The sequence below is a fragment of the Melozone crissalis genome, unplaced genomic scaffold (genome assembly GCF_028551555.1).
Source record: "Melozone crissalis strain CALT ecotype California unplaced genomic scaffold, PUWL_Pcris_2 ptg000061l_1, whole genome shotgun sequence".
Classification (NCBI taxonomy): Eukaryota; Metazoa; Chordata; class Aves; order Passeriformes; family Passerellidae; genus Melozone; species Melozone crissalis.
Genome location: NW_026535839.1, coordinates 14,106,649 through 14,120,375, shown reverse-complemented (window position 1 = coordinate 14,120,375; position 13,727 = coordinate 14,106,649). Strand labels below are relative to the sequence as shown.

The 13,727-nt window shown below is 44.6% G+C and overlaps 1 protein-coding gene across 1 annotated transcript in view; it reads left to right on the top strand.

The window, feature by feature from the left end:
- The window catches only part of SLIT3 (slit guidance ligand 3), a 483,586-nt gene that overhangs the window by 437,676 nt on the left and 32,183 nt on the right, over nucleotides 1-13,727 (top strand). Inside the window, exon 29 of the mRNA XM_054287925.1 lies at nucleotides 8,970-9,063. Coding sequence (XP_054143900.1) covers nucleotides 8,970-9,063 — 94 coding nt within the window. The remainder of the gene's footprint in view (nucleotides 1-8,969; nucleotides 9,064-13,727) is intronic.

Below are 13,727 nucleotides of genomic sequence, written 5' to 3'. Positions count from 1 at the left end.
TGTTTTTCCTCTGCCCCACTGGTTATTTTAATACTGAAGCTGAATTATAAACATGTAATTCCTCCAGGACAATCATGTACCCAAACCCAGTCAACTCTGAGGAGTGTGGGGCTGCTTTACAACCTGCTGGGACTTTTGGTGGTTTACAGCTCCTCCTTGCAGTTTTGTAGGCTCTCCTTCCCTTCAGAAAGAAACATCGAAAGAGAAGGATAGGCATTAGATCAGTCACCTGGTTCTTGCCCTTTTTGTGTTTTCCTAATCTCTGTTTTTTTGGCTGTGGCATGGCCTGTCCCCAGCCATTGATACAAACATTGTGTTTTCCCTTCAGCTTTGTGGTGTGGGAATGTGGGGCAAAATTCAGAGTTTTACTGTGACCATGTTCACAGGGGTCTGAGGATGAAGGAAGAGATGAGGATCTGACTCCATGTTTCAGAAGGTTTGATTTATTATTTTATTATATATATTATATTAAAACTATACTAAAATAATAGAAGAAAGGATTTAATCAGAAGGCTAGCTAAGAATAGAATGGAAGGAATGATAACAAAAGCTTGTGGCTTAGACTCTCTGTCTGAGCCAGCTGACTGCGATTGGCCATTCATTAGAAACAACCAACATGGGCCAATCACAGATGCACCTGTTGCATTCCACAGCAGCAGATAACCATTGTTTACATTTTGTTCCTGAGGCCTCTCAGCTTCTCAGGAGGAAAAATCCTAAGGAAAGGATTTTTCAGAAAATGTGTCTGTGACATTTTCCCTTCCCTTCCTTTTTCCCGTTCCCTTCTGTTACAGCTCTCCAGCCCATCACTGCTTTGCTCACAGTCCTGGGCTCAAACACACAATCTCATCCCTCCAAAGAGATCTGTCCTCAGCCTCTCTGCCCTCTGTGCCTCCATGTGAAGAGTGGTCCAAACATGCACAGAGGAGCAAATGGGCTGCACCAAACATGCCCTGGGTGCTTTCAGTGCTTTGGTGCTTTGCCTGCTGGTTTATTTGGTTTTGTTGTTTGCTGTGACTTTTCCTCTTCCTGTCTGATTTTAGCAGAAGAAGAAATATGTAGCACTTACACACACAAAAAAAAAAACAACCAAACCAAAAGCCCAAGAAAGGCATTCCTATTTGCCAAAGATCCTAAAAAGCCTCAACAATGCCCTCACTTCTTTGTTCTGAAACCAAAAAAACCATAATTAGTGGCTTCCACTACTGAAAATAGGTCTTTACTAAAATACCCAGTAACCCATGGCAAAGAGAGGGCAGGAGCAAATGTTTAAAATAGTTTGCCTGCCTGGGAAAAAGCTGCAAGCAGTTTGTATCACTGAAAAAAAAAAAATCCCTCTCAAAATAAATAGTAATAAAATAAAGCTAGGAACTATTTCTGGTTTGATGTGTTTGGAAGAGAAGGCTGAGATCTGTTTTACCTTAGGGAACCCTGTGGTGTCCTGTGGTATCTGAGGGCTCTGAGCTCTTTCAGAGCCCAGGTCCCTGTTAGTGATTGGGGGCTCTTTCCCTGGAGTGTCCCACTGTGGTGGCTCTGTCTGGCCAAAGCCCAGCACCAGTGCAGGGAGACAGCTGCAGGGAGAGCTGCAGCAATGCAGCCAGACAGCTGCAGGGAGCAGCACCAGTGCAGCCAGACAGCTGCAGGGAGAGCTGCAAGAATGCGGCCAGACAGCTGCAGGGAGAGCTGCAAGAATGCGGCCAGACAGCTGCAGGGGGAGCAGCACCAATGCAGCCAGATGGTTCCAGAGAGCAGCACCAATGCAGCCAGAGAGCTGCAGCTGTGTGTGGCTTGTGGCTGTCCCTCTGTCCTGGAGCCCCCCATGGCTGGCTGCTGTGGCACCCATGTGGCTCTGTCCCCAAGCCACCCCTGCACAGGCTCAGGGGGGTCATGCCACTAAAGCTGCTTTTTTCCCCCAAATTTTTGCTACAGGAGCAAGGAGGTTTGAGGTGGCGTGGTTCAGCTTGTGGTTCCACAGGGATCTGGGCTGCCTAATAAATGCTGAAGGCTTAAACAAGTACTTAGCTATCGACTCCTTTTACATTTTGGAACTTCAGCCATAATTTCCTCAAGACAGAGAAAATTGTGGTCAGAGTTTAGTGTGTTTTCTTCCTTTTTGTTTGAAGGAGTTCTGCCTTACATGGAAGTTTCTCAGTTTTAGTTACTTGGCAGATGTGAAGTGTGTGAAGTGTACTCACTTTCTGCATGAAACACGAAAAGGCACCCACATTTCCCAGTTGTGTTACTGGGAGTGAGAAGTGCTGGAAGACCTGGAAGGTTTGGGCTTTGTTCAAGAGCCTAAGCCCATTCCCAACCCTGTTTTATGAAGAGAGAACCACATATCACTGCTATCAGATTGGACTCTTATCTGACCCTCTCGGAGGAAATAGCACAGCAGCTGGCAGGGCTGCAGCCTGTCCTCAGCCTCAGTGTGGGTGTCCTGCTGTGCTGGAGTGCTCCAGCATCTCCTCTGGTCAAACTCCCCTCTCCCAAATGCAAAATGTCATGTTTGTGCAATAAGATATACCAGAGAATTATATACCAGAGAATTCCTCCTTGTTCAGCAGGACACAGCATGCCTGCAAGAAAGTGGAATGTCAGCTACTGCTGTCCTGTAGGATGAGCAGAGTGAATTCATCCTCAAATGGGATCTGAGGGTCATTAAATCCAGTCTGTCAGGAAACACAGTGGGAAACAAGGAAATCAGGCAGCTCCTGAAGAGCTGTGTGCTGTGCAGGGGAGCCAGGCTGGAGCAGCTCTTGGGATGGAGCCACCCTGGAGGAGTCCATGAAGGACTGGGAACGCTCCTACAGTATCCCATGGAAGTTCTGGAGCAGGGAGTGCTGGAGACAAAGCATTTTTAACAGGTTCCAGCCCCATTCCCTGCTCAGACAAGCAGGAATCCACAGGGTGTCCTCTCTGCCAGCCCAGGAGGAACATCTCAGATAATGTGTGCCATCTCAGGTGTCACCCGCTGCACTGTGGGGATAGCTGAACTGACCCTCAAATGATTCCAAACAACTGGAAAACATCCATATGAATAAATACAGCTCAAAAATGTAGGGTGTCCAGCAAAAGAAGATCTTTCCCATACACTGTGGTTCTGAGGAACAGTGCTTCAGGCAGGTCACCACCTTGCAGGGGCACTGGAAATTGTCTGGTTCAGTTAATGTTTCACACACTGCATTGTGTGGCATTTGGCATGTTGAATATGGTTTTTCATACTCCAGCAGTGCATAGAACACATTCCTTCTCTGAGATTCTGAAACACTGAAAGGATCATTATTTCCCTGCCCAGATCTGGTTTTACCCATGCTCCCTTTGCTGAACCTTAAGCTTAGGGAGAATTTCTCCATGAATCTGAAAAACAAGCTACTGTGGGAATTCCAGCATGGAATTGAACTTAAGGGTTCACACTTAGCAGGTCAAAACCTGATAAGTGAAAACCTGGGAGTTTTTAGCAGTTAAGACAGGATAAAAAGCATAAATAACTCTTTTTGCCTGCTAAGTATTGTGGGCAATGTTTGTCAAGCAAGAGCAAACTTCAGTGATCATAGCAGAGTTTACTCTGCTATAGTGAATTTCAGGTGATTTCTTTTATGTTTTTGTATCTAACATAACAGCATTTGCTGCTGAAGGATTTTCACAGAGTTTCTCATTTGTTCATTGCAAGTTGAAATAGTTTGGAAGTAAAAAAAAAAAAAATTATTATTTTCTTAAATGAGCCTCAAATAATTTTCATCAAACATCAGCAACATTCCTTACTGAATTACTTCCTTGGAGGAACACCCTGTCTGTTCCACCCAACCATTTTTAGGTTCAGTGTTCTGAAACTTCCAATTGGCACTGACTTCTTTTTAATGACTGAACAGAGAGAAGGGGAAAACAAAACAACAGCAAACACTTCTTCCAATGCAATTTATTAGATATAAAATGAGTAATCTCCTATGAGAAGAACAGCAGAGTGTTTTTTATTAGCAGCAAAGAGACAAATTCCACTCAGACTCACCTGGCAGAGGTCAGAATGTTGCACCACACTATTTGAGCACTGGAAAAGTTTCCATGCTGTGGATGCAGGCCAGGCTTTCTCCATCCTTCCCTCACCATAAGCACGTTCCTTTTCTCAAGTAATATTGTGAAATCCTCAGCAGCATATTTACTGGCAGTCCTGCAGGCCCTACTAAAGCTTCTCTTGCATTAAGGACAGGGATATTTTCTGTGTTGTTTTGTCAGTATATTACAACAAAGCATCACCCAACTGACACATGGAACAAAAGAAAAATCGTTGAACTCATTGGTTGCAAATGGCTGCTCTACATTGTCTGTTCAGAACTGCAGTTTCACTTAAAGATAAATAAGTAAAATACTTTTACTGCATGCAGCCTCTCTTTTACTGATTAGGGAGGAATAGCAGAGCTTGGATCCTGGTTTTAAAAGTCTAATGGGGCATGAAATAAATAGCTCTCATGACAGCAGAGAACGGAAAAAAGATAGATGATTATTAAACTGTGTGTAAAAGTCATCTTTATTGCCCTATTGTTGTTTTGGCTTTGCTCTGAGACGTGGGGAGGGCTCAGAAAAGCCTGAGCATGTTTCTTGGCAGCTCTTCATAAGCAATGAGCCCTGTGGAAAGCCCCATGAAATTCATGATTCTGTTGAAAAATAAGGCCAGGAAAATGTTGCAAGAGGCAAAAAAAAAAAAAAAAAAAATTCTGTGTTTCTTTAAGACAATGTCAGTAAAGGTGACAAGGGAGGTGGTTTTGAAGGAGCAGAATTCCTTGGCGATTGTTCAGGGATCTTTTTTCTCTTTCTATTTTTTTCCTTTTTTCTATTTTTTTCTTCTTGCATGAGTTACGAGCAAAGGGAGATCCACCTGTTAAAGTTCCACCTGTCACTATAACTTGGTTCTAATCTGAAAACTGAAATATTTTGTGGTGTATCAGACTGCTCTCTGTCTGCTTGCATGTTACCTATTCTCTTCAGCTTTGATTAAAGAGAATAAGTGTGCCTTGATGGAACAAAAGCATTACTTGGGATTAAAAGAGTTGTTTAACTGATTACAAAATAAATGTAGTTGTGGTTTTCCTCTCTGTTTTATAGGAGCCCTTCAGAAACCCAAACTGGAGCTGTGATTTGAGAACATGTAGAGAGAGGAAAATGGGGATGTTGGATGGTTTTCTACACTTGAGAAAGCTTTGCACTGAAGTTCTCTCTTGTTTTAGCATGATCAAATATCCTCCACAAAGAGAAGCAGTGCTGCTAGGAGTTGGCCCAAGATGAATGTCCAGTCTGTTTTTAGGTTCACATAACTATCCAGTGAGAAATTTGGACTAGACCTTTAATTGCTGCACAGAGAAGCAGCCCTGTGTCACTCCAAAAAAAAGAGGATCACATTTTTCCTCTGATACTGACATTAAAGCGACCAATGAATATTGAGCTCTCAGGTCTGAGGGCAGATTTTTTTGGCCCAGATAATTTTCTGAGTGAATAAAATATGAGAAAGACATTGTGTGGCTGGTGCCTTGGGCTTTGCTTTTCAAAAAGTGTTTTATTTCCCTGGCATACTTTCTGCAGCATCTACTGAACATTGGTGGAGCCTGAAATAATGACCAAGAGGTATTTTCTTCCTGAGATGAGGCTGCTCCAGTTGCTCTAGAGCTCCCAAGTGAGCTCCCAAATGAGTGATAGATGGGAAAAATAACAGGAAGGATCCTTAAATGTTCCAAGTTTTGCATGAAAAATATCATTTTTTTTGGATGCTGTGTTTGGTACCTAGCCTAGAATTCTCCTACATTTTGATAGTGGTGTCTTCAGAATGACACAGTGAGTCATAATATTTGACATTTGGGGAGATTTTTACTGGATCTCTAAGCACTTGTCAAGACTGTTCAGAAGAATTCTTTAAGAAGAATTATTATTTCCTTTGAGAGTTTTGATACTGCTCATATTTTTTTAAAGCCTGTTTCCTTTGCTTCAAAACAAAACAAAGGAAAAAATAGAAACTTCAAAAGTATGTATTGACCATTTATAGTCAGAAAGGACAGCTGAAGGCATCTATCTACACTCTCTTCAGTTATTAGATGGCCTTCCAAAATTATTTCCAGCTTTAGCCCATTTGAGCTCTTTTCATGTCACCAGCCAGTTAATTTTTTAATGTTTATTTTCACATGAGATCCATAGCACACGAGGGACATGGGGAATATTATGATGACAAACTGGCAGCTCTCCAAGCTTTGTAGCCAGGTCTGACCTGCTGATTTCAGGTCTGAGGGAGTGCCTTTGTTAGTTTTTGGGAGGGTTGGTGTCCTGTGGGCTTAGGGATGGCAGTGAACAGACCTGTCCTGTAGGGGGATACAGTGTGGGGAAATGAAGGTGGTACAGAGTGTAACCTTATCCCCCAAAGAGCTGCAGCTGGACCAATTACTAAAGATCAGGAGCAGGCCTGATGTTAACAGGCCACAGCTGTAGCCAATAAGAACAGTGCTATAAAAGAGTGGATTGAGGGGCGCTGGAGTCAGATGGCTGCTGCAAGGACCAGTCAGTGCTTAGAGGAGCTGACTATGAGAAACATCAAGGAGGTATGGAACTCTGAGGATATGGAATCCTTGCACTATAATGATGATAGAACTGTTAATATACAAGACAACGCTGTCCCAGTTCTGCCATCTCAGAAGGTGTCAACAGCTGTCCCCAGTGTTCACAGCTATAGGAACTGAACATCTCTTTATGCTTTTGAGGAGCAGCTAAGTGCAGTGGCCAACCCCAAGCCCAGATCTGTTCCCTGGTTCCCACGGATCTCCAGTGTTCATTTTCTTTGGCACATCCCCTTTCCTGAGCTGGATATTTTCATTATATTTGCACAGGGTTTGTCCAGGGCTGTGAAAAGATTTGGTAGCCTGTGACTGTGTTTGCAGGGGTCTGAGGATGAGGGAAGAGATGAGGATCTGACTCCATGTTTCAGAAGGCTTGATTTATTATTTTATTATATATATTATATTAAAAATATACTAAAAGAATAGAAGGAAGGACTTCATCAGAAGGCTGGCTAAGAATAGAAAAGGAAGGAATGGTAACAAAAGCTTGTGGTTCAGACTCTCTGTCCGAGCCAGCTGACTGTGATTGGCCATTAATTAGAAACAACCAACATGGGCCAATCACAGATGCACCTGTTGCATTCCACAGCAGCAGATAATCATTGTTTACATTTTGTTCCTGAGGCCTCTCAGCTTCTCAGGAGGAAAAATCCTAAGGAAAGGATTTTTCATAAAACATGTCTGTGACGGTAGCCTGTAAGTGGTGGCTGCCTAGGATCCCTTGGTTCCAGGTGGAATTGCTTGTCCTGTAACTTCTGTGCACAATAAACTGCAGGATGCCATGGCAGACTCCCCTGGCAGTGCCAGCCCAGCACCAAGCCAGGAGGGTTTGTATGGCCCATGAGGATGGGGTTTGTGCTGGAGGTGCCCCTCCCATGGGTTGGATTCCTGCTCTCATTTACATTTGGCAGTTCTCAAAAGCAGATCTAGGACACATTCATGTTTGAAACACACAAAAACAATTGACAAACACGTATTATACTTCCATTCTCAGAGGAAGAGTCATACCAAGAGCTGAGTATCTTGTGCTGGAGGGAGGCTGGGCTCGTGGGAGGAATAACCTGACTGAGCAGTAGCACCTGGGGGAGTTAACAAACCCCACCTATCAGCACCAGAATAATCCCCAAAACTGTGCTCTCAGCCAGCTCACCAGATCACAGAACTGATAAAAGATGAATGGTTCTGATTTGCATTTTCCATGTGAATTTTGATCTTTGTGGTTTGCTTGGCTTGTGTTTTCAGGTGTTTCTCTGTAACCACTAGAGTGTAGAAAAATGTGAGGATTTTTGAGAACGGCATTTCTCCCAGGACAGGTGGAGCTGCAGCTCCATGAAAACCTCCCAGAACAATGCCAGCCCACCAGTGCCTCCCACATTATCCTTTTTCCCCACGGCCTGTTGGTTATGTGATGATGTGTACTATGTACAGGCACAGAAAATATGTGTAACCTTGAAACCCTGCAGATGTGCTCCTCTGGTGGAGCTGCACAGGGGGTTTGGGACTGCAGATTTTTTGGGGTTCCATGCTGAGATTACCTGGCCTTTGCTTTCCCTGCAAGGCTTTGGGAGGTGTGGGATAGGTTTCTGTGTGATTCTAGGGAAGGCAAAGATCTCTGTGGTCTTTGGCTGCATCTCAAATCCTGGGGTACTGAAGTGTGACCTAATAATTTAGAACTCGGAGAAGGATTGTATTTAAATAAACTATCACGGCTTGAATGTTCTACAGCTATTAATTATTAAAACTTATACAAATCCAGGGAGGTTCATGGCATGTTATAGACCTAGAAACAGCTGAGCTGGGCTTACATGAGGTAGATTTTTTTTCTGAAAAGACATCATCTCCTGTGAGCACAATACAGCTAGTACTTCTCTTATAAACAGTGAATGTTTTATAATTGCATGCAGTCCTGAAGCTGGTTCCTATTATGGAGAGTCACAGAGGTTTTGGGGGGAGGGTTTGTGGCTTGTTGTTCTTTCCCAGAATGATGTCCAATCAACTTCTCTGGCAGTGTATTAACCATGGCTGAAATATGTGCCCGTGTGAAAATGTTAGGGTCTAATGAGCAACTTCACTTTTGTGTCACTATCTTGCTTTGAAATGAGAGGTTCTGGGTCAGGAGCTGCCCATTTGATCCCTTGTCTGTCTGCAAGTGGAGTTCATAGCAGGCTTTCAAACCCCTGTGACAGGAACAGTGTGGTCACTGCAGGTCAAAGGAGCTGATTTAATGAAGTCTCACGTGCCCTCAACAAGCAATTTTGTCACTTCCTGCTGAACTACTGAGCTGTCTGCATGTGGGGAGATTGGCCATCCCTGGACATCATGGGTGTTCAGCATTGCTCAAGCTGTGTCACAGCTTTGTTTGCTTTTCCTTTGCCTCAGGTGAGCTGTGTGATGAGGTGATTAACCACTGTGTTCCTGAGCTAAATCCCTGCCAGCACGAGTCCAAATGTGTTCCCCTGGACAAAGGCACCAGGTAAGAGTGTGTGTGTGTGTGTGTGTGTTGGTCTCTGCACAGAGAGCACTTTCATCCATTGGCTTGACTGGGGTTGTACTGGCAATGAGTGGAGAGCAAAAATCTCCAAAATGAACACAAATAATGCAAGACTATATACATTTCAGTCTGTGCCCCATTTTAACTTTAATCCATCCATAAATACTTTTCTAGCTTTCTGTGGTTTACTGAAAATAATGGATGTACCCTCAGAGCAGAGGAATTATTCTGGAATAGAGCATGGCAGTAGGAGAATTTATGGAGCAGTCACTGCAAAGCACCTTATCCTACACCACAAACCAAGGAAGTTTCCTTATGTGATCCTTAGGGCACTTATAAATTCAAGCAGTGTAAGAGGAGCCTGAACAGATCAGAGCTGGGTGGCTCCAGCTCAGGAGCTGCCTTTTCCATTGGCCTTGCTTGGCTCAGCTGGGCTTTGGTGATGTCTGTGTTTTTCCTGTTGGGAATGACACTGGCTGTGTCTCAGGGGTGAGAGGAAGCCTCGTGTTCTGGATGGCAGCAAAGCACCAGGAGCTTTGGGCCTGGGGACTTGGAGAGGTGGCAGTGGCAGCGTTCATGGCTTGTCTCAAGAGGGACTGGCAGAGCAATTTAGCAAATAGAGACAGCAGGAAAGTCCAGCTCTGTGAAAACCTTGTCAGGAAAAGATCTCTGGAGACAAATCCAGGAGAGTTCAGTGCAGAGTGAGCTGCTGTCTGCACCTTCCCTGGGGCTGTGTTCTCAGTGCAGCCTTGGGTGCTCACGGATCCCCTCTGGGGCCCTGTCCTCTGCCAGGACAGGGAAGGTGACAGGCTTTGCTCCTCCTGGCAACTTCCAGCTGGGGTCAGATTGCGTCCTGTGAAGTGACCAGTATGTCAGAACAGGGTAAACTGACACACAGGACATTTCAGGAGAATTAGAAAGAAATAAATCAAAATCTTGGAGAGGGTGGCTATCTCAGCTCTCTGCTAGACAGGCAGTACAACAACACCAGCCTTTCTTTTGGGGGAAAAGCCTCCAGACAGAAATGTTTGCAAATCTTGAAGAAGGTGAAGATGTTAAATGGTGAGGATGGCTCCTGAACTGATGTGTAGGCACCAGACAAGGAGGTGTGTGCCAGTGCATCAATAGTTCCTGATGTTCTTTCCAGGTTTTGTTCCCAATTAATCCATCACTTGGTTAATCCAGCACTTTTGGGTAATTCAGTAGCTACATCATGTTTTGAGGTGAAGGCTTGTAACTCAAATTGCCTTCTTTTAGAGCATGGAGGGGTGCAGGCAGCTGTGAATGGTTTTCCCATTGCTGGAAGCACTGTCATCCCTGCACCCAAACAATTTGAGTAAACAAGACACTTTTTCTCACATGCTTGCTAGAAAAATGTTCTGCTCAGTAGGGCCACTAACCCTTGAGGGGAGCTAAATAACTGCTTTTAAGTGTTTTTCTGCTACTCTCTGTTGTGTTATTCTTCCCACTATTCATAGAACACTGTCACAGACATGTTTTATGAAAAATCCTTTCCTTAGGATTTTTCCTCCTGAGAAGCTGAGAGGCCTCAGGAACAAAATGTAAACAATGGTTATCTGCTGCTGTGGAATGCAACAGGTGCATCTGTGATTGGTCCGTGTTGGATGTTTGTAATTAATGGCCAATCTGAGTCAGCTGGCTCAGACTCTGAGACACAAGCCTTTGTTATTGATTCTTTCTTTTTCTATTCTTATACTCTTTCTTTTCTATTCTTACATTCATTTTTCTGATGAAATCCTTTCTTCTATTCTTTTAGTATATTTTTAATATAATATATATCATAAAATAATAAATCAAGCCTTCTGAAACATGGAGTCAGATCCTCATGGAGGATGGAGTCTCTTCATGGAGTCAGATCCTCATGGAACATGGAGTCTCTTCCCTCATCCTCAGACCCCTGTGAACACGGTCACAGAACACTACAGAGAAATCCATTATTTCTTTACTTTTCCTGTCCCATTTCACTTTCTAGCCGCCAAACTTGAGAGGTGAATGAGCCTTGAATGTAGAGGTATCCAAGCATTGCTATTTCTTTCATACTTTGGTGGCACCAGACCACTCAGAAATGAGCCCTCAGCAGTTGTGCAGTGATGTGTGGATGCTGCTGGGGCTCTGAAAACAGCAGCCTGTGCTGATCCCCTGAGCTCCTGCGGTGCAGGATGAGGCTCCTGCAGGAGGAGTCTGGCTCCTGTCTGTCTGTCTGTCTGCTTCAGAGGCAGGGAGTGTCAATGGCAAGGGTGCCCTGGGCATGTGAGCAGGACACTCCAGTCTGTCTGTCCTGCTCTGGTCAGTCTGCAGCTCTGCAGAGGGAAGAAAAGATGACAAAGACAGGAAAAAAAAAGATAGGAAGCCAAGTTATTTATTGATGTGGGGAGGGAAATTCCATCCTGGCCCTGCCATAGGAGCTGTGATTCACGGCTTTAATACAACAGACATTGAGTGCATGCAGATGCAAATCCCCTCAGATAGGCCAACAATTTAAATACCACTGGACATGTTTTAGGCTCTCTGTGATACTGGGAATCTTGCCATCGCTACAAGGCTGTAGGAGAAAACAAGATTTCAGCTGTAGTGGTATCAGATGGTCACTGTGAAATGAGAAATCTAATAATGTAAATTACTCTCTTGCCAGGATCAGAACATCAAGGTTTCTTTGCCACCTCCTTTACTGCATCAGTTTTTACTGACTGACCCTCAGTCCCCTGCTGGCATTTGTGGGATAAGGATGGAGTTACCATGCCACCATTCCCTGAGTTTCTAGGAGGAAACCAGATGAGGAACTCATGGGGCTGAATTTCTCCCCTCCTGGACTTCAGGCAGGCATTTTTTGGTAGCTTCAGCTTAGATGTGACACACCAAGAGCTCAGAGAAGACTGACCCAAAAGGAATTCCATGCTTCTAAAGCCAAGCTTGGAAGCAAACTGGACTATTTCAGTGTGTCTGTGGCTGCACAGAGCTCTTTGCTTTTGGAGTTAAATTTGCAGGTGGCTTTCCTCCCTTCCAGCCTCCACATCTTTAGTATGCTGTTACTGTATAGAAGAAGAGTAGCTTTCAATATGCCAGAAAACAAAACAAAACAAAAAAAACAGCCTTTAACACAATGAAATTACTTCCAAAAAATAACTTCAAGAAAGGAGCATGTTTTTCCATTCACTGTATTGATGTTGGAGCATGATATAAATATACTTTATTATTCTAAAGCTTGGAATTATTACCTGACAGCTTAAAATGCTGATTTAATGCAGCCCCGCAGAGAAAAGTGGTGGTTCTGTCATTACTGAGATAGCCAATACACATCATAAAAGTGATGCATGGCAGCCCTGTATAAGGAACTGCACATTGTTCATTATTACATCACTTTATATTAGGACTGCAGGGATCAATAAAAAACAACAGGATTAAATGCTGCCAGTTCCCCTCACAAAGCCTTTTGATTGACACTGTTTCCTTGCAGGTGTGTCTGCAATGCTGCCAGAAAATGCTGCCCATTTCTTAGGGTTTGGGGCAGAAACGCCTCTTGTTTTTTGCTCTTTGCTCTGATTTGCCATCTCCATTATGTTAACCACAGTACTCCCTGAGGCAGCAAGGTGTAAAATAGCAATACACACATGCAGAGGTGGGAGATGGATTGCTGTCCTGATGGACAGCCAGGTGGTGCTGGGGCTGTCCTGCAGGGAGGGAGGGTTCTGCATGTCCCTACCCCTGCCCAGGGACAGACCAGGCTGTGCCCCATCTCCTCCTTCAGCCAGCCAGGCCATGCTGTGCCAGGGCCTGGAGCTCACATTCTGTGTGAGTGACCCTGGGTGGGGTGGCTGCTGTCACCCTGCTGCCTCTCTGGCCACTGGCATTCACAAGTGACACTGTGGATCCTGCAGTGCCACCCAGCTCAGCCCTGGGAGCAGCCAGGAGCCACCTGCTGTCACTGGGGACAGCACAAGGATGCTGCCTGGGAGTGGAAGTGGCGTTTCCTCATCACTCCTGTGTGTCCAGCTCATCTGAAGAGGTTTCCCACAAGGTTCCTCTTGCATTTACCCCCCCAGGCTGCTGGCAGGGAGGAGGAGGAGTAGTAGACCAGCTGAAGAGATTGATGGAGTCTCTCTCCTGATGCCACATCCTCAGCTTTATAATGTCTCGCCTCTTCCAGCTTTCAGTGACTACCACACTGTGTCCAACCACAGGCTCTAGCAAGAGCACAAACCTCTCCTTTAGTGCTGAAATTCTCTGCAGCTCTTCCCCTGATTTGCTTGAAGTGCCTTTTGTTTTCCAGATGTGCAGCATCCAGCTGGGAGGACTAAAATGTGTTTTATGGACTAAAGAGTGTTCATGACTAAACGTTGCCTACAGGATAGATTCAAAAAAAAGGCTGCTCAGCAATCCCAAAAGATCTGATCCAAGTCAGAGACTTTGGGATGCATTTTCTATTGTCAGGTTATAAACTTCTGCAGTACTTATAAATAGAAATGCTGATGCAGCCTTTGTATAGCACACTTGAGAATTGTATAAAATGAAACCAACAGGCAGTGTCTGCAGGTCTGGGTGCATCCCACTGTGCTCCATCCCACAGTGTCACCCACCCCACAGCAGAAGGTGCAGTGTCACCATGGCAAAGGACACACTGCAAAGAC